At 43.7% G+C, this 21,477-nt stretch overlaps 6 protein-coding genes and 1 long non-coding RNA gene across 18 annotated transcripts in view; 4 read left to right on the top strand and 3 right to left on the bottom strand.

Annotated features, from left to right (window-relative positions):
• Positions 1-9,788, top strand: part of sba (six-banded) — a 31,457-nt gene extending 21,669 nt beyond the window's left edge. For 4 of the 9 annotated variants that reach the window (XM_070217909.1, XM_070217908.1, XM_070217907.1 and 1 more), the window contains 6 exons: positions 150-519; positions 3,945-6,271; positions 6,622-6,715; positions 6,780-7,118; positions 7,345-7,729; positions 8,467-9,788. In XM_070217909.1, coding sequence (XP_070074010.1) covers positions 150-519; positions 3,945-6,271; positions 6,622-6,715; positions 6,780-7,118; positions 7,345-7,729; positions 8,467-8,944 — 3,993 coding nt within the window. In that variant the 3' untranslated portion in view covers positions 8,945-9,788. The remainder of the gene's footprint in view (positions 1-149; positions 520-3,944; positions 6,272-6,621; positions 6,716-6,779; positions 7,119-7,344; positions 7,730-8,466) is intronic. The other 5 variants (XM_017153275.3, XM_070217911.1, XM_070217910.1 and 2 more) reach the window with 5 other exon arrangements.
• A 41-nt stretch (positions 9,789-9,829) lies between these two features.
• LOC108065337 (serine protease snake-like) lies at positions 9,830-10,909 on the bottom strand. Its single transcript, XM_017153280.3, has 3 exons — positions 10,764-10,909; positions 10,519-10,687; positions 9,830-10,454 (listed from the first exon to the last, which is right to left on the bottom strand). The coding sequence occupies exons 1-3, from the start codon at positions 10,831-10,833 to the stop codon at positions 9,854-9,856; spliced, it is 840 nt and encodes a 279-aa protein (XP_017008769.2). The 5' UTR covers positions 10,834-10,909; the 3' UTR covers positions 9,830-9,853.
• Positions 10,910-11,133: 224 nt separating this feature from the next.
• On the bottom strand, positions 11,134-12,296 carry LOC108065345 (serine protease snake-like). Of its 2 annotated transcripts, none has more exons than XM_017153290.3 (3): positions 12,113-12,296; positions 11,873-12,050; positions 11,134-11,810 (listed from the first exon to the last, which is right to left on the bottom strand). In XM_017153290.3, the coding sequence occupies exons 1-3, from the start codon at positions 12,207-12,209 to the stop codon at positions 11,222-11,224; spliced, it is 864 nt and encodes a 287-aa protein (XP_017008779.3). In that variant the 5' UTR covers positions 12,210-12,296; the 3' UTR covers positions 11,134-11,221. The 2 variants fall into 2 exon arrangements, with proteins under 2 accessions (XP_017008779.3, XP_070072333.1); XM_070216232.1 differs by having other exon boundaries at positions 11,136-11,810; positions 11,873-12,046; positions 12,113-12,134.
• Positions 12,297-12,373: 77 nt separating this feature from the next.
• tbrd-1 (testis-specifically expressed bromodomain containing protein-1) lies at positions 12,374-14,262 on the top strand. Its single transcript, XM_017153288.3, has 2 exons — positions 12,374-12,491; positions 12,550-14,262. Exon 2 carries the CDS (start codon positions 12,562-12,564, stop codon positions 14,077-14,079), a length of 1,518 nt encoding a protein of 505 aa, XP_017008777.2. The 5' UTR covers positions 12,374-12,491; positions 12,550-12,561; the 3' UTR covers positions 14,080-14,262.
• A 1,282-nt stretch (positions 14,263-15,544) lies between these two features.
• Positions 15,545-16,207, top strand: TfIIA-S (general transcription factor IIA subunit 2). The gene is made up of 2 exons (XM_017153291.3): positions 15,545-15,720; positions 15,800-16,207. The coding sequence occupies exons 1-2, from the start codon at positions 15,649-15,651 to the stop codon at positions 16,046-16,048; spliced, it is 321 nt and encodes a 106-aa protein (XP_017008780.1). The 5' UTR covers positions 15,545-15,648; the 3' UTR covers positions 16,049-16,207.
• A 752-nt stretch (positions 16,208-16,959) lies between these two features.
• Pli (E3 ubiquitin-protein ligase pellino) overlaps positions 16,960-21,477 on the top strand; it is a 37,380-nt gene continuing 32,862 nt past the window's right edge. Inside the window, exons 1-2 of one of the 3 annotated variants that reach the window (XM_017153289.3) lie at positions 16,960-17,318; positions 19,492-19,626. In XM_017153289.3, coding sequence (XP_017008778.2) covers positions 19,616-19,626 — 11 coding nt within the window. In that variant the 5' untranslated portion in view covers positions 16,960-17,318; positions 19,492-19,615. The other 2 variants (XM_070216231.1, XM_070216230.1) reach the window with 2 other exon arrangements.
• Positions 17,559-19,356, bottom strand: LOC138913262 (uncharacterized). The gene is made up of 3 exons (XR_011418915.1): positions 18,689-19,356; positions 18,325-18,637; positions 17,559-18,158 (listed from the first exon to the last, which is right to left on the bottom strand). It is a non-coding gene; the product is annotated as an uncharacterized lncRNA (long non-coding RNA).

Here is a 21,477-nt window from a genome sequence, read left to right as displayed (position 1 = left end):
CGTTTGCGGTGGTTTCATGGATTGTGTGCGGTTCATGGGTGTTCTGCGGTCGTCGTTATCGACGATTCTGTCGAGTGGCGGCTCCTAATTTGATTGTTGCATACCATTTACACTAATTATGCCAATTTGTTGCCTTATGCTAATTGCAGGTGCCCAACATGCCGCTCAAGTTGCCAACGGAGGCGCCAACGTCAATGCCAACACCTTGCCTGCATCAGCGACGATTTCTTGAATCTCAGCAGCTTCAGTTGCCACAACAACCGCAGCAGCAACATCTACAGCAGCAGCAGCAATCCCAGCTGCAACAGCAACATCTACAGCAGCAGCAGCAACAACAGGCTGTCAAAGATGTATCGGTAGCCGTATCCGTATCTGGGCCAGCAGCTGTCGGCGATGTGTTCTCCACGCTGATGACATCGACAGCCAGAACGGCGACAACGGCAACACCAACAGCAGCGGCAGCAGCAACATCACCTTCCCAGGCGGCAACAACAACCACACTTGAATTGGCCAACAAAGGTGAGTGGTAAAACATATACAAAACAATTTGTGTGCAGGGACAATACCAAAAAGAGACCCTTAAAATCACAGATAAGCGGAACACTAATCGGGGTTGTCAAAATGCTAAAAAAAAGTATTTAAATATAACAAAGTGGTAAAACTAAGAATGAGCAATTCTTTAATGAATCAAATGCCTTTTTGTTGCCACACAAAGAAATGCCTTTTTTAATAATTGGCCATTTCATTTGAGAGCCCTGGGAATGACGGACGTTTTCCCTGTTTTATCGGCGCCATGGCAACCCTGGCTGTCAAAGCTCCCCTGCGGGTGAACATTTGCAGCGCTCAAAAGTATGCTATGGAAAAATGTGATGCCTGCATTTTTGCGCAACTGCAAAAATAGAAAGGAAAGTCAGAAAAAAAAGCATATAGAAAAACGACGACAACGACTGACGACGAGCAAGACGAAGACGACGACGGATGCACAAGCGCAGGCAGTGAGAAGTGAGAGGGGGTAGGGGCGGGGGTGGTGGACAGGATATAGCCGGAGGTGAGGTCAGGGCAAAAGGAAAACTAGTGTAGATACGTGCGAAAAGTGCAGGCTGGGCCAAGGAAAATCCTAAGCAAAGCAAAAGCAAAGCCATGCCAAAATGGAGCACAGCAGGAACTGCACACAAACACCCAGGCGCACAACCCTTCGCATTTGTGCACACACAGCTGGGGACAGCAAAATGTCCTTAAAGATTTTTTAAGAAGATGTATAAGTTTCTTGGTATTTGCAAGCTATTTGGATTTAAGGATGTTAAATTCTTTAGCATAATTGGTAGATAATATGGAAAAAATAATACATTCTATATTTTAATTTTACTGTTTTGCATTATTTCCTACTTAAAAACATTCTAATATAATAACAAAATTATATTAAAGTCTAATGTAACTAATTTCAAACTTCAAATATTTATATATTTATATTTATATTTCCACTTTAAATTCTATCAAATGTTAAAGAAATCTTCAATACATTAATTTAATCATCTTAATCCTTATAAAATCAATCTTTCGATTGGAAGTCCTACTATTGTGACCTCACCTGTTGGCACACATGATCGTGTGTGTGTGGCTGTGCAAACAGATGCAATGGAAAAGGTGCTCGATGTTGACTGTGGCTGCTGCCAAGTGAAAAACGATGCCTAGACAATGATAAAGTGAAACTGCACACACACACAGGGGGAGCTGCCGAGTGAGGGATACAGATGGATGTGCACAAGGATAACGGGGTGGGGAGTTCAAGGAAATAAAAGGATAAAATCGCTGGCAAACAAACCCAGCGAAAGCAGCGAGTTCAACAAGCTTAAAACAGCATACTATATAGGTGGTTTCGGGGGAAAATGGGAAATGGGAAACGGGAGATGGGATGTTTGAGCATTGGCAGGAAGTGCATTTCGGATGCTTTCCACCAGTTTGTCGTCTGTTTTTCGTCTCCTTCCAAGTCCTTGTTTTGATTTTGTCTTTTGTGTGACCAGTCAAAGGAAGTTAACGCGTTCGAAACAAAAACCAGAGCGTTAGTCAAAGACATATCCTCCACCCACAGCACCCATTCCACTCGATTTTCCCGACCAACAGCTGCAGGCGCTTTAAGTCGGGCAGAGCAGCATGATAAATAAATGTTATGTTTATTAAAGACCCCCGACTGCTGGGAAACATTTACACGCCCCAAGCTGTTTGGACAGCTCGCATTGGGGAATGGCTTATCGATGGGAATGTGAATGGTTTGGGCTTGGGTTTGAAACTACAGCTTCTTGAAGGTGACACAAAAAGGGAAAACTGCAAAAGTTCAGCGTTGATTTGTGCTACTCAGGAAGCCAATTAGCAAGATATACAAAACTTTTCCCACTGAAAGTGTGGAACTTTGCATCCGAGATTGCTTAATTTTTTTGGTTGGTGGGTTGTATACGTTATAATCAAAAATGTTGTACTTATTTGAATAAAAGTAAATTTATATTAATTTTTGACATTCTGTAAAACTTCTTATGAGAGATTCTAGAATTTGTTTTTTCAAATATTAAAGTTTTTAGATTTCAATGCCAGTTGATTAAGAATTAAATAAAGAATTAATCGCGGTATGACATTCTTTCCTTTCTACAACAAAAATTTCCCTAGTTTTCAATGATACTGTTTAAATCTATTTATTTGACTTAGAGTATAAATAATTCGTGCTCCTGCTAGTAGAATATTTGTATTGGATTCCCTTTTGCAATCATCCGGGAAGCAGTTGCAAAACTTTTATTCTATTGACACCGCACCAATTCAGCATCCGCACTTTCCACTTTTCCGACCTGTCCCCTCGCATCTGCAACTGCCGCAGGCTGGCGGAGTTTTTGAAAGGGTTTTTCTTCCAGCAATTCAAAGCAATTTGATTTCCATTTGAGATATTTGCCCGCCGAGTGCAAGGAAAAAGGAAAACAACTGCAAAACTGTTGCCAATTTGGGGGAAAAAGGGTTTCGCAGCTCGCACATTCATTCCTTCATTCATTCATTCAGTCATTTATTCATTTATGGGGATAGAGTAGGCGTGGCAGGGGGCGAGGTGAAGAAGGGAGACAGCTCAGCAGTTGGGCAAACATTTGGCAAACATTGTTAAAAACTTTAAAATGAAAAGGTTAATTGAAACAAAAGGGACTTGATGGCAAAAGTTTAACCGAGCGCGTCCACTGCGTACCGCCTACCAGCCACGCCCCCGGCAATTTTGCACCACCGCCCCCCTGGGAAACCCCGGGAAAACCCCCATCACGTAGACAGGAGCAACCACTTGCAATTCTCGGGCGGGTGGAAAGTCCAATCAGCGTCGCATTAAAAACCCCGCACACAAAGCAAAACTTTTCCACGATTTAGAAATTTTCGCGAGCCATCGCAGATAATGGTGGGGTTTGTAAGGAGGTGGTGCTTTTGGAGGAGGTGGTGCAAAAGTTGGTCAGGCTCTGCGGTCTGCGAGGGTGTGGCAAGTATTTGCGAAAACAAAAAATCGAAAAATCCTTGGCCTGGCTAAATGAATTTAAATTTTGTGTGGCTGCTTTTGTTCGTTATGTGCGTATTTATTTTTATTTGTTGAGGGGGATGCATCCCTTTTTTAGGTAAAGCTTTTTAATTATAATTCTACCATTATATGCTTACGCTTGAAAATAAAAAAACAGCCACTGACGTTGTAAAACCTTTTTTTTTGCCGCACGTTTGTGTGTTGTGATTTCGGGATTCCGGGTGCTCTTCCTTTTTCCAGCTCCCCCGAAAAAGCTGCCCAGCTTGCAGGACCTTTTGTGGGTGGTGTTTTTTCTTTTTGGGCGGACACGTTGCGGGCACTTTAAGGACGCGACGCGCTTTGCATAAGCCAACTCAAGGATGTCTTGACCTTTCACTGACTTTGCCTTTTCAATTTGTTGCTCCATTTGCAGACGCTGATTGCCACAAATACGGCAATAACAAATTACCTGCCTCGGTCAGGACGACGACCACGCCCACGCCCGCTCCAACGCCCCCGCTACCGCTTACGAATGCGATGCCAACTAGTCAAGCATTAGCATTGGGCGGCAATCTCCCCAAGCGTTCAGCTGGGGGACATGTGATAAAGCAGCCAGCCAACGCGCCGCCCGGAGGAGCAAACAGTATCATCCAACAGCAGCAGCAGCATCCCAACTTCAAGGACGACCCGGCTGGCTATCTGCAACAGCAAACAGCTCTGCTGCACAACAGCCTGGGAGTTGGTTTGGATGCATCGAAAACGGCGGCGGCGGCAGGAACTTCCACTGCAAGAGCTCTGCCCCAGGAACCCATTGTTCATAGCTCCCAGCAGCAACAGCAACTGCAGCGCCAGAAGATTCGTCGCCTGTCGATCTTTGGCAAATGGGAAACCGATCCAGCACCCGCCACAAATTCTCCAGCAACACCAGCAGCAAACAGAAGCCTCCAAGTGGATACAGCAGCCTTTGCGCGACCCCAGAAACCGCAGATCACCAGCGTAACCCTGGTGCCAGCTCCCCAGGAGTCACCGGTATCGAGTAGTGCCATTGAGACTCTAGAGAAGCGACCCGAGCAGGTGGGAGCCATATCCACAAGTCACGAGAGTCCGCGACAGAGTCTCTCCTCGCCAACGGAATCGCTGGATTCGGCCAAGAGCACGCCCTCCGCCTCGCCCAAGCCGCAGATGCATGTCCAACTGCAGCCGCAAATGCTGCAGATGCGCACGCAATCGAATCAGGCGAATCTTTCTGCTCCTCCGGGAACGGTAACTATGCCCGCCCAAGTCCGAGTGATGCGTCAGCAGCAGACGCAAATCATTCCCAACCAGCGAGGACTACCAGTAGCCAGTAGCAGTGCCACCATGACCAGGAGCATAGTGACCTCCTCGGCGGGAACGAGTACGATAACAGGTCGACCGGTGACCACCGCGAATCCCACGGTGGCGCAGCTGCAATCGATGGCCAATGCAATGGGTGGAGCAGGTGGGGGCCAGTTGATAATGACCTCGTCGGGACAACTGCTGGTCATACCGACGACGGCCAGCAAGCAGACGACGCAGCAGCATCATCGGCCAGGTCAACCGGGACAAGGAGTGATCATCCAGCAGCAGCAGCCGGCGGAGTTGCATCCGCAGCCAGGAGGTGGCTACATCGTCAGTCAACCTTCTCCAGTGGCGGCGCAAAGTTCCAGCAGCAGCAGCAGCACTGTGATCTTGAATTCCGGCGGAGCCAAGCTGTTGCATCACCAGATCATCACCTCGCAGGCGGGTCAGATTAATCAGGCGAGTGCGGGTGGAGCGGGAAACCAACCGCAGACAGTGCTACTCAATACGCTGCCCAATGGCGGGTATATCGTCCAGCAGCAGCAGCAGCAGCAGCCAGCGCAGCAGGCCGAGCAGATCCTGGCCATGCCGCAGCCGCCTCCAGCGCAAACCCTCATCATCAGTTCGCCGGATAACAAGAGAAGGGCGCGGAAGCGCAAAAGCTCCATTTGCCATACACCGCCGCCTTTGAGTGGATCGCCTGCCAAAACCATTTCGCCACAGATCTCGCCCAGCATCCCCAGCCAGGCACCACCGGCTTTGCTCCACCAGCAGGCAGCAGCAGCAGCTGCAGCGGCGGCGGCGGCTGCTCCTCCGCAATTCCAACAGCAATTCCAGCTGAGTCCCGGCATCCAGGGCATTGTGGTGAACAAACCCAATCCTCCGCAGCCGCAGCAGACGCAGCAGCTTCTCCTGCAGAACGGGCAAATCCTGCAGCAGGTGAATCTCATTGGACAGCAGCTGCTCATGCCGGCTGGCTTGGTGATGGGACCGGATGCTACGCTGCTGCAGATCCAGAACATGCCCACCACCACCAGCCTGATGACGCCGCAGGGACCCGTGATGCTGCGTACGCCATCGCCACAGAGCCACAAGCCATCCTTCATCTCGCCGAGCGCCGGAGGACAGCAGTACTTAGTAGGGGCCAACGGGCAGTTGAGCCCCATCGGGCAGATTTACTCCACGCCCATGGGTCTGGTGATGCCTACGGGTCAGCAGGGAGGTGCTTCCTTCGTGCAGGCCAGTCCCACAACTACCACGACTATTCAGATCCAACAGCAGCCAGCCCCGCAGATCAGTTTGCAGCCGGCACAGGCCACCTACATGACGGAGACGGTGATGAATCGCCAGGGAACGGCGGCCAGTCCGCCGGACACCACCACCTGCAGTCCACGGAGTCCGGAGCGACCACCCAGTCATCGAAGCAGCGGCAGTGACATGGTAAGTTTGAGCGCTGAGATCTCGGAAACTACAAGAGCTAGAAGGTTGGGATTTCCCACACATATTCTTGGGTTTCCTACGCAGCGCAAGTTTATTTCAGCCGAGCGCCACGCCCCCTCTAACGCCCACAATCGCCCAAAAACGATTTTAAAATGTGTCTTTAAAGATTTCCGAGAAGTATAAATGCAATTTTGTTGTGTATATTCATACCTATCGAAATGTAGAAGGCACTTTTCAAATCGGATCATTCATTTCAAAGTTATGCGCAATCAAAATTGTTATATATCCATCTCCCTCTCACTCCCTTTAGCTTTTCTCTTGTTTTTATTAACACCCTTGTTTTTCTGTAGGTACAATGCGTATCCAGTTCGGAGCCCGATGCAGCTGTTTCTCCCCAAAGCGCCGAGAGTCGACAGTCGCCGTCTTCAACGGACTGTGAGAGGAGTAAGTGCAGCTCCTACTAAATGCGAAGAAATCCTACTCATTATATAATCTCTCCACCAATCAGACATTTGCAACAACAATCTGTTCACCCAGCCAAGTGGGATATACAAGCACTCGGAGCCAAAGATCAGACGCATTCACATCCACACCTCGCAGACGGCGGCGGAAAACGGGATGAGCCTGATGCAGGGACAAGGTATGCGACTGGCCAACCAGTCTAACACCAACTCTACATCCGCATCCATGTCCATAACATCGTCATCATCGTCGGCACCACTAACCACCAATGCGATGGCGGGTCACCGCCAGTTTGTGCACCGCCAGCAAGCCACTCCAAACATCTCCAACAGCCATTCAAACACCTTCCTTCATAGCCACAAAGTAGCTAACGTTGACTACCAGGGTAAGGACCCATCGCTGACCAGCACTAACTGCATCCACACGCTAACCCAACACCACAAGTACACCAACCATTTGGCCACTGCATGATCGCCTGCATCTTCACCTGCACCTTTGTTTAGTTTGTAATCTCTGCCCTCCGTTTTTGTCCTCTGCTCGGTGCTGGGATAACCAAAAAACAAAAAGCCATAGTCCTAGTCTCTATGAGTGTGTGTGTGTGCCTTTCGTAGAGTCGCCCACAACAACGCAGCTGATTTCATCGGTTCCAGCTGCTCCTATCCTGGATGTTCCACCAACAGTTGAGAAGGCGACGAAACGTTCGCGACGCCCGCAGCGAGGAGCGGCACGTCCTAATGCCGCCTTCCTGATGCCGCCGCGTTCCTTTGCCATTGGAGAACTGATCTGGGGTCCGGCCCGCGGGCATCCCGCCTGGCCCGGGAAGATTGTCAAGATGCCCGACGGAGTGTGCACGCCGTCGCAGCAGTTTGACCACGTCTGGGTTCAGTGGTTCGGCGGCGGCGGGCGCTCCACCTCCGAACTGATTCCGGTCAACTCGCTGCAGAGCCTCTCCGAGGGTCTGGAAGCGCATCACAAGGCCCAGAAGGATACGAGAAAGTGAGCATCGATCAGGGGCGGGAAATGTTTAGGGAAAGATCAGTGTGTTAATCCAACAGGCAGTGATTTGAGGCTATAGGTGAAGACCAGACCAGCACTGTAGCTGTAGCTATATCCCTCTTTTAATAGATTTTTTATAAATATTTTGTATTATTTCCCAAATTTAATTTTTCTAGACTTTACCCAATATTTAAGTAATACATTTTTTGCCTCTGTTTGTAGCTTATTTTTGCAGATTTATAAAACACCAAATATTAAAGCAAGTTTTGCCTTTTTGTAGTTTATTTTGCAATACAAAAATATTTTGTTTAATTATTTGTAGCTATTATTTTTTAGATAATTTTGTAGTTTATTTTAGCAGCCTTTATTAAGTCTAAATAATGTAGATAAATCTTGATAATTGGACGTTTGACATTATTAGCTGAGCAATTAAGCGATAAATCGGCATTTAAATGCATTATTAATTAATTTAATCATTGTTTACATTTTGACTTTTAATTTGCTAATTAATATTCTTGTTTCTTTTTTTAAAATGCGCTGAACCAAATCCAAAATTAAACCCTGCCCTGCCAACCCCAACGTGTATAACTCTGTGTGTGTATGCATAATCATCATCATCATCAACAACAACCCCACTTGAAAATGAAAAATACCAAACCCGAATCCGAATCCGAACCCAACCTCTGAAACCAACCAAAACTCAACCACATACACACACCCACCATGCGACCACAAAGGAGCCGCAAACTGAACTCGCAACTCGAGCGGGCCATACAAGAAGCAATGACTGAGTTGGATAACATTTCAGCCTCCTCGACACCCGCAGCCACATCCTCCTCATCATCATCAGTAGCTACGATAGCTGCTGTTCCAGGACCAGCAGTAATTGCCGGACAACAGCAATATCAGCAGCAGCAGCAACAGCAGCAGCAGTCGCCCTCTTCAACGAACAACAAAATAAATGGACTCGCGCGGAGCAAGCGCCAGGCCAACAACACAAGTGGCCAGGCCAGCATGGTGCTGACCACCAGCACGGCGGCCACATTGAGTGGCCTCTTCAATCAGCAGCGAGCCAAGCCCATACGCATTGCTCCGGCTCCACCGGTGGCCACAATGGGCGCGGGAAATATTGGAGCTGGAGGAGCCACGGTGGCCTCGACTGGAACGACAGGGGCAACTCTGGCCCGTTCCGAGATCCTCAAGCTGGCCAAATGACCAGCGCTGTCGGCGTTGTCGTCGACAGTTAGCACAGCCAACTACACGCTCGTCATCGGGCACAAGTAGTGCGGAATGGAAACAAGGAGCTAGGAGGAGATATATAGCTATCCATATACGATACGAGTATTGAGTTTAGTGTTAGATGTCGGGCCTCAGCTTTGGAGTTTGTTGTTTTGTATTCTTTACCAGACTCTCAACCACGACTCCCACACTTTCGAAATAGACAATAAAACAGCAAGATGATGTTAATGGAAAACAAGTTACAAAGAAGAGTTCTAACAATAAGCGATCGTTTTTGCTTCTTACACAGCAGCGCTGCGGCGCAATTTTGTGTTGTTTTGTACATAGCAAACACCCCAATCTACAGATGTTAGCATTAAGTTTTTATTTATTGCATATAGACCCTTGGTTTTTTGATAGGTTTTGTTTTCGTTGCAATTTTTAGGCTTACCAATTATTTTTATAAATAGGTAACCTAAGCTGATATTTAGCCACTAAGTTAATCATGAAGTTAATCAAGAAGGCAGATCTACGCAGCCATGCGTTCTAAAAGTACATTTGCTTTTTCAGGCGAATAACATCAAATCAAAAGCAGCTACTGATTTATCATTTATTGCTTATGCCCAAAATGTTTATTAAACTCTAGAAGAACAAATTATTTATGTCAAACACAAAAACATCTTGAGTAATGATTGAGGAAGAATGAAAGAAATTATATTTATAAATTGTTATTATTTATTTAGTTGACTATTGTAAAATTATAATTGTAAAACAAAATACAAAAACGAAATCACACTTAGCGGAACTACACAAAACAAATAAAAAGCGAAAAACAAGAGAACTTAAAGGTTGTTGAATTTTATATTCGAATTTGTAAAGGAAATTTTACAAATGTATTAATTTTAATTAAGTTGTTGGAAAGTCAACGCGGTTAATTTCCATTTTAATCCAATCTTTAAAGAAATGAACTCTTGTGTACAAACTGGGAATGTTCGGAGTATCACATGCGATTCCTACTGAAGTGATTCCCATGATTTTATGTTGGCATCCATCTCCAAGAAAGGGAATCAACAAGGGTCCTCCCGAGTCTCCATTACAGGTGTCCTTGTGATCAGGAGATCCTACGCACAACTGGGACTCGGATTTGTATCCTTCCGGAATATCGTCGTTTGCATCTGTTGTCCTCTCACATACGGAACCATAGTTTTGAAGGCGGACCTTTCGCAGTTCCCTGGACTCATATATTGAAAATCCCTTCTGACCCCATCCGATGGCAATGAAGGCATCGGACCTGTCTTCGTTATCTAAAGGCAGGCATGCAGGCAACTTGTATCGGTTGTACCTGATTTCCCCACGCAAACGGACAATTCCAATGTCGTTGTAGAGAACGGGGTACCGAAAATCTGGATGGGCCTTAAGTTCGAGAACTTCAAAGTCCTCCGGATCAGCATCGTCCTTGTCGCTCTCAAAAACTAATTCTCCCAAGCGCACAATGTTTACGGATCCTCTAGAGAAATGTAACTATCATATAAAATGATTTTTAAATAGTTCATATAAGACTAGAAACTCACACATCTGAGTAAAAACAGTGGGCAGCTGTCAGAATCATTCGATCACTGATTATAGTGCCGCCGCAGAACCACTTTGTTTCGTTCAGTGTAGCGTTACGATGACCAAGGCGAGCTGCCGGCTTGTACTCCCTCGGATTCGCTCGATCGCCGCCAATTATCGAAGGAGGATCTTCAAAATTTTTAAAATATTATAAAATATATATACTTATATATTGCAGTAACTGAAATAAGAACAGAACACTCACCCTTAAGGGCAGATATTACAACAAAGCTAAAGCCAGTTAGCAAAATTAGTAAAAAAATATTTGTGCTCATTCTATATTCTTTAAAGCTACAACTGAATTGATAGAAGATTTCGCAAAGACTAATTTCTAGGTTCTCATTTCAATCAGTGATTTCATCCCGCTTCTTTATCTATATATTTTGTTGGGGAAAAACTTTTCTGAGGGAACCACTTATCAGATTTGAGAGACTGCTGATAAGATGGATTTTACACTCCGTAAATATAGAAAGCCGGTTTAAGGGCAATCAATTATTGAAATCATGTATTTGATCTAAGTCCTAGTCGGGAAATAAGTATTAAAAAGTCAACTATTTTTGAAAGTGTGTACAATATAATTCATTTTATTTCTTGGCTAATCCAATTTCGGTAAAAATGCACTCTCGTATATAAGCTGGGAATTAATAAATTTTTTAAATTTATTTATGGTAATGCCAATTGTCCTAAAATCCAACCCCGGTAAAAATGAACCCTAGTGTACAAGCTGGGAATGTTCGGAGTATCACAAGCGACTCCTACCGACGTGATACCCATGACTTGATATTGGCACCCATTTCCAGTATGGGCAATCAGCAGAGGACCTCCCGAGTCCCCATTGCAAGTGTCCTCGTGGCCCGGGGAACCAACGCACAACTGCGACTCCGCATTATATCCGTTGGGCAACTCCTCATTCGCCTCCATGGTCCTTCGGCAGGACTGATTATAGTTTCTCAGCTCCACTTCCATCAGTTCCTTGGACGGCTCAAGCTCGATAAATTTCTTTTGACCCCATCCTATGGCAGTGAAGACATCTTGCTGGTTTCCGTCATTCAAAGGCAGGCAGGCGGGCCGCTTGTAACGGCTAAAGGTTACTTGTCTACGCAAACGAACTACCCCAATGTCATTGTAGAGAATTGGATAGCGGAAGTCCGGGTGGGCCTTAATTTCAAGAACTTCAAAGTCCTCCGGCTCGGCATCGTCCGTGTTGCTATCGAAAACTAGCTCTCCGAGACGCACAATATTCACTGTTCCGCTGCAAAAATGTAATTATTAAATCAAAGCTTGTTTTCGTATATATACATATTATGTACTTACACATCAGAATAAAAGCAGTGAGCAGCTGTTAAAACGACTTGGTTACTTAGCAACGTTCCTCCACAGAACCACATGGTTTGGTTCTTAGTAGAGCTGTGATGGCCAAGTCGAGCTGCCATGGGAAACTTTCGGGGAGGAGCTGGAGTACCACTTACTATATGAATCCTGTAAAATCTACCTAAAAGCACGTAAAAATAATCTCCTTACGATCTGAACAATATTTGTAAAACGTACACTCACCTTTATGGGCAGATATTTCAATAATGTGTAAGTCACTTATGAAGAGCAGTATTAAAATCCATGTGCTCATTTTGAATAATCCGGAATGCAGCTGCATTGTGAGAAGGTTTCGCAAAGACTAAAATCTAGTGAATCAATAATTTCATTCCAAGTATTATCGGTTCATCTTGTCTGTATAAAATTTAAAAATAAAAAACAAGGTTACATTTGATTGAGATTATGACTTGCTTGCCCTATAAAACCTTGACACTTCAAATGCTAAACTATGTACCATAGAATCTTACGTCAAATCGTATAGCTTCGAAATCATAACAAACGAGCTTAGTATACGCCGGGACTCCGAGCTAAAAGGATCGGAGAATTATCGGTTATACAAAAAGTAAGAATTTAGCTTGAAGGTCTAAACAAGTTTTTAATATTTCCTTTACTTTGAGCAGATATTCAGATTAATGGACGCTGTGAAGCTGGAGAAGCCGCAACCTCCGCCGCGCAACGAGCCGGATCTCCAGCCGGTGAATGGGATCGTCCAGCCGCCGGTCATCCCGCCGCCAAATCGTCCTGGTCGCCGGACCAACGTTCTGGAGGATCTCAAGTCCGTGCTGAGCTGCGTCTGGCGGAGTCGCTGTTCGTATCACTTCCGCCATCCCGTGGATGCCGTGACCTTGGGCGTGCCCGATTACCACACGCTGATCAAGCACCCGATGGACTTGAGTACGATCAAGAAGCGATTGCACAACAACTACTACTGGCAGGCGGACGAGGCCCTGGATGACTTTGAGCTGATCTTCGAGAACTGTATGCTCTACAATCTGGAGGGCACCCCGGTTCATGAGGCGGGCAAGGAGCTGCGGAACCTCTTCTACAGCCGACTGGCCTCGATTGATCTGAGCAAGGAGGTGGAACTGAAGCCCAAGACGGAGAAGCGCAAGAGAAGGGCTGCCGACACGGGAATGGACTCTTCGCCCGCACCTTCGGTGGAATCTCCCCGAGCTCCTCCCACTCATTATCCCGTTCACTGGCCTTTGGGTCGATCTTCCAGACATTTTACTACGCCCGTTTCGAGCGCAGCTCCGGTTCAAACACCCTTTCGAAACTTCGTGCCGCCCAATCTGATCCCAAACTATATACCCGGTTCCTTGGTTAATCCTTGGTTACCAACTCCACTAAATAATCCCTGGGAGCTGCCTATGGGAAATCATTTAACATTGCCGCCAAAAAAACGGGCTAGTCCTCCCATGATCCACCGGCCAATTGTCCTGCCACCTCCATTGACTACTGCTCCCGTCGAGCCCATCTATATGCCATTGCCAAAGACGCCATCTCCATCTCCACCACCAGCTGAAGCTCCTCCATCACCGCCTAAACCCAAACCACCTGTCGTCATCTGTTATAAATCTCTGGATCGGCTGATCGAAAAAAGCCATTGCGATCATCTGCTGAAGTCAATGGTCAAGCGAAAACGCAAACAGTTCACATGGGCCTTCAATCGGGCGGAGTACTGGCGAAGGTATTCCCAGAATTCGGACTACGACCATGATCGCGAAGAGAAACTGGATTGGAAGGTCCTCCAGGATCGCTTGGACTCCGATAATTTCGAGAGCCTTGACGGCTTCGTGGGCTCGGTGCGAAAGATGTTCCAGAATGCATTGCGCTGTTTTCCGGAAGATGGATTGGTCAAGACGTCTGTGAAGAAGTCCAACGAGATCTTTGAGAAGAGGCTGCCCAAGTACAGGGAGCTGATAGCCCAGGCCAAGGAGAAAGCCCGGGCATTGGTGGCCAGCAAGAAACAAGATATGGAAAAAGCGGAAACCGATAAAGGTACCGAAAATGATTTGGAAAAAATCCCAGAATATATCAAAATGGAGCCTTTAAATGGGGAACCTGATAGTAAAAATGAAACGGTAAAATATCCTAGTTTAGAAAGAAGTCCAGTTCACGGCGATGTGAAAGCCCCTGTGGATATATAAAGTCTTGTTAACTGATAATATATCTGGAGTCATGAAGCAGTGATAAATATAACTTGTAATATTGACTGTATTTCTAAGATGTTATATTTTGAGGTTTTTTTTTACATTTCTTTTATATTTCTTCATTATTTTTATAATATCGGTTTCCTTATACCTGCCGGAGAATTTGTAGCGCCCCGTAGTGGCACATTTTGTGACTGATATTTTGTGTTCACGTAACTATTGATAATTAAATTTAAAAAATTAAATTTGATCGTTAGTGATTTATGTTAACAATAAAATACAGCAATAATGTACTAATAAAATGAACAGCTGTTATAGCCTGTGCACAGGAAAGGAAATCAATTGCACTGCAAAGTCACTTAAGTCACTTCTGAGTGACTTTCAGAAGTATCGCCGAAGTCACTTCCAGGCGTTACTTCGGCGACACTTCCCGGAGTCACTTCTGGGTGACATTTACATTTTGACAACGTTGGGATTGTTCGTTGGATTCCAATTCCAACCATTTTATTTCATCGGCCAGAGTGCGCGTATTTTGTTTTTGGCACGGAACTCTGAAAATTATTTAATTTTTTTAGGGAATGACCAACATCTAGCATATTTCTTTCTTGGCAAGACCCCAAAACATTATACGCATTTCTAGTCGTTTTAAGCAATTCTGTAGGCGCATCAATCTCTGTGGAAACACAGTTTGCTGTTGCAATTTCAAGCGGCTGTGTGCAGAGGGTATTAGGGTGACCAGCTTAAGCCATCTGGCAGCTGTCAATTTATCATCGATATATTTCATTTTCTTAAATATGTGATGAATCACCCTGTGGACCTGTTTTGTTCGAGTTTTTTGGCGCAAAAGTTGAACTGTTTTGAATTTTAATAAGGCAAATGGGGATCATAAGAAATTTGTTGTTTATTTGAATGTAGAACAGATTATAATTATAATTATAATAATAATTATTAGTCATCAAATAGGTTTATTTTACCTGAAAAGAAAAAAAAATGTTGATTTGGTTGTGGGGGAAGGAGTTCAACAAATATTATCCAAAAATTACAAAATATATAATTTTCAGCTCATCTTACTAGAAATAAATTAAAAACCTTTAAAATTATTGATTACTTATAGTGCAAGCTATATTCTAATGGCTACTTCTAGCCAGACAATAAGGCAGCAGAAAATAAATATCACAAATTACTGATAGAATTGGTTATTCTAAATATTATAATTTATTAGAATAACTTATTTATTCATCCTTTTTCCCCTTTTAATTTCCAAACCCCCGTTGGGGGGCGTAATAGGGATGTCAAATATTTTAAAAATATCGTATCGCTGATATATATTCTTTAAAAAAAATATCAATATTATATATAATATATCGCCAAAAAACATCGATATTGTGATATTTGGCTAAATAAATATCACGATATAAATATATTTTTTTTGCAAAAAATATCGATACATTGATATATTTTTGACATCCCTAGTTGCTTCGCATTAAATTTTTTTACCTACTGGACAAGACTTGAACGGAAAATTCCCGGAAAAAGCAGAGATAATACGGAATAAACGGTGTCGCCATGTCCTACCAACTGTACCGCAACACCACGCTGGGCAACACCTTGCAGGAGAGCCTCGACGAGCTGATTCAGGTGAGTAAGGGGCCCCAAAATGGCCGCAGCTTGTGGGCTGAACAGCAGGCAATGTAATCCTCCCGATTCCAACTTGCAGTACGGACAGATCACGCCCGGATTGGCCTTCAAGGTGCTGCTGCAGTTCGACAAGAGCATCAACAACGCCCTAAATCAACGGGTCAAGGCCCGCGTCACCTTCAAGGCTGGAAAACTGAACACCTACCGCTTCTGCGACAACGTCTGGACCCTCATGCTCAACGATGTGGAGTTCCGCGAGGTCCACGAGTTCGTCAAGGTGGACAAGGTCAAAATCGTGGCCTGCGACGGCAAGAGCGGCGAGTTCTGAACACCACCGATCCGATCTGAACATGTATCGTGTACACCATTATAATAATTACAAATAGCTGTAAGATCTATAGTCGATAAGCTGGGTTGGCCACCGAAAACCGACCGTGTGATGCAGTAGGCATTGCAAGAAATACACTGTTAATTCGTAGTTCAACAAGTCGGGGTTTTTAATATTTATTTTGTGGAAATATTTCATTATATTGGAACATCCTTGGTGAATTCGTACGTCACAGAAGATCCTTCAAAACTCGAGTTAGTATTGGGTGGTTTTTGTCGAGTCCTTTAATTAAGATTAAGATTTTTTCCATTCAAAACCCGAAAATTACATACATTCTCAAATGTATACTTATGTGAAAAAACGAGGTTCTACCTGGGGTAAAAGAAAAAACTAAACTATTTTCCATCTTAAATATTTTTAGCTCGTTTTAATTTAAGCGCTTAAGTTAACAGAGCTCTGTTAGTCAGCCCAATGGTTTGAGTCGGCGCTACATTTAGTAGAGTTGGGAACCTAGGTTGGGCGTTACGTTACTCACACCTACGTTGCTGACACTTTGGTCACACGGCCAGCCGTAAAATCGCGCATACGTAACGGTTATACTTTCGGCTACAGTCAATTTAACATAATATTAAGATACAACATTGTTAAGATACAACATTAACATTGCTGTTAGAAGAACCAGAAATCTAACATTTAGGAGCGCCAAATTGGGGGAAAGGGGAAACTGGTGTAGGAAACGGGCGCCCTCTATGGAAACATTTGTGAGCTGACAATTGCCAATCGGAACGAAACACAATCGTTGTGGAATATCGAATGAGGGATTTTTTAGGGCGAGATATCGACTGTTTGAGATTTTTTAGGGGGAAGGCTGAATTTTCATCTGGCAACTGCCGCCCACCACGAATCTTTCGGCTACAGTCACACTTGCCTCCAACGAACCGAACAAAAACCACCGCCGCACCAGCACGCACCGTATTTGTTGTTGTCCACGCTGTTTTATCGCTGACAATTAACAACAAAACACAGGGAACGGCAGGCACTGCCTTCGATTTGAAAGAGTCGCGATCCAGAGGCGCCAGGCGATCGAAACAGAAGCGATTTAAACCGAAAGCGCGCGCGAGATGCGGAAAAGCCAAACGCCGCGAGCTTTGTTTATGTGTATCGGAAAATAACACAGGAAAATCCCTAAGATTCTGTGTGCGGATGAGCCAGTGCGAAAGCAAAATAAATAAAATCCGAAGCAGATTGCTGAGTAAATCGCCTTCGAGAGGTAAAAATGCAAATCGGAGTGTGATTTTCGAGAGTGTGTGAGTGTGCGAAGTGACTAAGCGCCGCAAAGAAAGTGGAAAAGCGGAAAGGCGGCGGGGGAGGGGCGAGAAGTGGGAAAGGGAAAAATCTAAAGTGCATTCATATTGCGTGCTAATCTCCGCCGTTTTCCACTGCAGAAACGTGAATATAATTACGGCGAAAGCGGATCAATAAAGTGATTTTTCGTGCAGCCAGCAAAAAGAAAAAAAGGTAATAGTCTAGAAGAGCGGCCTGAGCACCAAAAACCGCGAAAAAATTACCCTCGATGGACCGCGATTTCTTAGGAATTTACGTGCAGAAGATTATTTGCGGAAATGCATTGTTCTCTTGTAATTGCATTTCAAAGTTGCGTGTTTTGCTATAAAAACAAAGTAGGATTTTCTAGGATTTTGAGGTGTTTTGTGTCATTTTGCTATAAAAAACATATGGGCTTTCCGTTTGTTGTCAAAATAATAAGCGTTCGAAAAAATTCGACAAAAATGTGAAATTGTTTTTATAGCATGCCAGACCCCACAACCGCGAATTAATATCCTCGATGGACCGTGATTCCTTAAGAGCTTGGGCGACCATGGATGACCAACATATACATTTTTAAGATGTGTCTTAAGAAATCGCAATCCGAGGAGGATCAACCTTAGTCTTTATCAGTACCTCCTTATACTTGTAACTTATTTGTAATAGTAAATAAAATGCTATATAAAACTATGGTTAATGATTGGACAGTAAATATTTATTTATAAAAAATGCTGGTTAGTGGTACAGATTAAGCCTATTCTTTTTCATTGTCCGTATCGGTGGATTCCTGAAATTTAAGATAGTTAATTGTTAGTATTTAAAAAGAGATGGGAAATGCTAAAAAAGCGCCGGAGGCAAAAAAATTAAAAAAAAAAAATCGCGCCAATTTTTTTTTTTAATTTTTTTGCCTCCGGCGCTTTTTTAGCATTTCCCATCTCTTTTTAAATACTAACATCGCGTTCAGGATTAAACAATTCGCCCATTGCTGAGAAAATTGCAATTATACTTGCGCCGGCCAATTTTGGTTTCGTCAATTTCGACGGTTAAACCGTCTCCACCTATTATTTGTTTTGCGTTCTTCTTCGTCCAGCTAAGATAAATTTCCCGAAGAAAATTACTCCAATCAACCACCGTCTGTTGGGACCAGCCTAGTTCTTCCCGAAGGAATGAGATTGTTGAACCCTTCATCTCCCAAACCACAAAATTACAGGCCTGTTCAATGCCAACGTGGGACTTGCTGAAGAATGTCCGTTTGATGGCGGATTCCTTACAAATATAATTTAAAGCAATATTTTTTTTAAATTAAACAATTGTTACCTTAAAGGAGCATTGAACTTTTCTTAATTTTCGTTTCTGTTGATGATTACTTATCATCCTGCGGCACCTCCAAAATGGCGTACTAATCGGTCTCTTCGCATTGAAAGACAATGTTGCGGGCTTACTGCAGTTGGGACAGTCCTTGCTCTTTAGAACAACTCCATGTCTCTGCAGAAATGCAAACACTTCTTCTTCGTCCATGGCAAGAAAGTCTTTATAAGAAATAGTGCACCCGTTGCAGGAATCCATAGTAAACAAAAATCAAAAGTGCCATTTCTGATTAAGCAACAAAAGCCTACTTGTTTTTTATAGCAAACCCATAAATTCCTAGAAAATGCTACATTGTTTTTATAGCAAAATGACACAAAACACCTCAAAATCCTACTTTGTTTTTATAGCAAAACACGCAACTTTGAAATGCAATTACAAGAGAACCATGCATTTCCGCAAATAATCTTCTGCACGTAAATTCCTAAGAAATCGCGGTCCATCGAGGGTAATTTTTTCGCGGTTTTTGGTGCTCAGGCCGCTCTTCTAGACTATTACCGAAAAAAATAATAAAATAAAACCTTGCGTTGGCGTCGCAGTAGCAGAAAACAAAAAAAAAGCAGAACTCGACTGCAATGTGAATTATAAATATAATTATCTACCCCCCGAAATTCCTCTTGTCTTGTTCTTGTTTTCCAATTGGACTCCTGCTGCGCCGCCATCGCTTTTAAAATACCTCTGGCCTTCTAGGAAGTAAAAGTCGCGTTGAAAAGCCATTCAAATTAATCCATAATATCCATATCGATTTTTTAAAGGTTTTACAAAAAGATCGGCAAAATTAATTTCCGTCGCATTAAAATCTTTACATCAAAACTGGATTATAACAGATCCGTTGATATTGGCACTCAGCAGGAAAACAATTCGGGGGTAACCAACAAAATGGTGAAACGGTAAGTAATCATCTAGTAATCGTAAATGCATTTCAGATCGGCCCTATCAGTCACACCTATACATGTACTCCCCGATATCTGGCCATGTCGTTAACCCATTTTTTTCGACAGCTCAATTAGCGTCTATGTCCATCACAGACTGTGTTTATTGTTCTACAGTCCACGCTCCATAAGGGAGATCCATTTAAAACAAAGCTATTCACTTTTAAGATAGGATTTATTATATTTGGAATCCTTTAATATTTCAGAATATTAAATTAAATTACTTCACTCTTGCGAAATTTCTCTGTATTTCGTATTTAGAATTGGGATTTGCGTTGCATTGCCGCGCCTGTCGGGGTCTATTGAACCCCAAATGGCTGATAAACATTCTCACCGCTTCCATATCACAAATTATAACGCAATTTATAATTGTTTTCCTTGTGTGTTTTCTTTTTTTGGTTTCGTTAATCGCTACTACGTCGCAATGCAAGATTGCCGTTCATATTTGTGTGCGCATTTTGTCACTGCCTTCCTTCTCAGCCCCCACCTCTCAGATTTCCCTCCGCATGGCGTCTCCAACAACAACCAACCCCCAGCTGGGAAAAACACCCCCTTCTGGGTGCACCACCACCACCACCGCACCACCGAAATCCTCTTGTTTCCGAACTGAGAGCTCAGAACTCCAGAACGCAACGCCGCATAAATTTTGTGTGCGTTTTTCCCCAAAACAAAAACAAATTGTAAAAATACAAAAGCAACCAGAGGGGCGTTAGGGTTCTATTTCAGAACCGGACCTTAGGTACCCTTGTATAAAATCATTCATGCACCTATTAAGAAATCCAGAATCGGTAAAGTGATTTCATCGTCAGCTGGTTCACTTAAATTAAACAATGTTGTAATCTTAGGTGCTTTTTAATATTTTGCGGTTTTAAGTTGTTTATCAGCATTTATTGTTTTAGGTTGGTTTTTGTTTGTTGATAAAACTATTTTTTTGTTTTTATAAGCAGGGTTTAGCTAAACATGGTATGAGTTTCCAACCTAGTGTCGATATCATAATACCCTCCCTATGAAGGGTATACAGTTTTTAAGCCCACTTAATTGAATTTCTGGGATACCCTTTTTCCAGTTGGATTAACAGATGACTAGTTACCGATACGTCCTTTCTATTCCCAACCATCAAGTTCAAAGTGTTTAGGGAAATGAAAACTTGAGGGGAAAGCTCTTCACAAAAAAGTAGTGTTACCAACACTGCGACGGAATGGGAATACCCCTTGACTTGAGGTTGAAAGGATACAGCGCCATAACATCATTGAGATGACAGCAAAATAGAAAAGCGGCATTCGGTTTAACGCATGCGCCCTGACGTCACGACTGCAGCGGCAGCGACAACAAAAAACGACGATAATAACAACAACATAATGTCCAAGTGGAGTTTGCCTTTGCAATTTGATTTTCTACACGATTTTCCGACTTTTTCATCTGCGGGCCTCCAAAATAGCAGCAACAAAAACCAGGCTGCGCCTACATAAATAACTGCATACGTTGCATTCTCTTGCCCGCTCTCTCGCTCCCACTCCTTCTGTGCATCTCGCTCTCGCCTGTTTAATTTTAGACTTTGCCTCTAACAATTTTAATACCCTTTCAAAGGTTATTACGAATTAAGATAGAAGTTATTAAATGAGGATTTCGTATTTAATTCCATGTTTCTTAAGTTTTCGAAATCCCTAAAATTTTCAGGTTTACCAACGAATGCAAAATGGTTTGTTATCACTTAAAGGGTATATAAATTTTGACTTGCCGTACTTACTTAACTTCCCTTCTCGTTTTCCATTACTTTGTCGCGTTGTTTTTCGTGTTCTTGTTGCCTTC

The sequence above is a fragment of the Drosophila takahashii genome, chromosome 3R, assembly GCF_030179915.1.
Source record: "Drosophila takahashii strain IR98-3 E-12201 chromosome 3R, DtakHiC1v2, whole genome shotgun sequence".
Classification (NCBI taxonomy): domain Eukaryota; kingdom Metazoa; phylum Arthropoda; class Insecta; order Diptera; family Drosophilidae; genus Drosophila; species Drosophila takahashii.
Note: the sequence above shows the minus strand (reverse complement) of the source record. Positions and strands in the feature narration are given on the sequence as shown.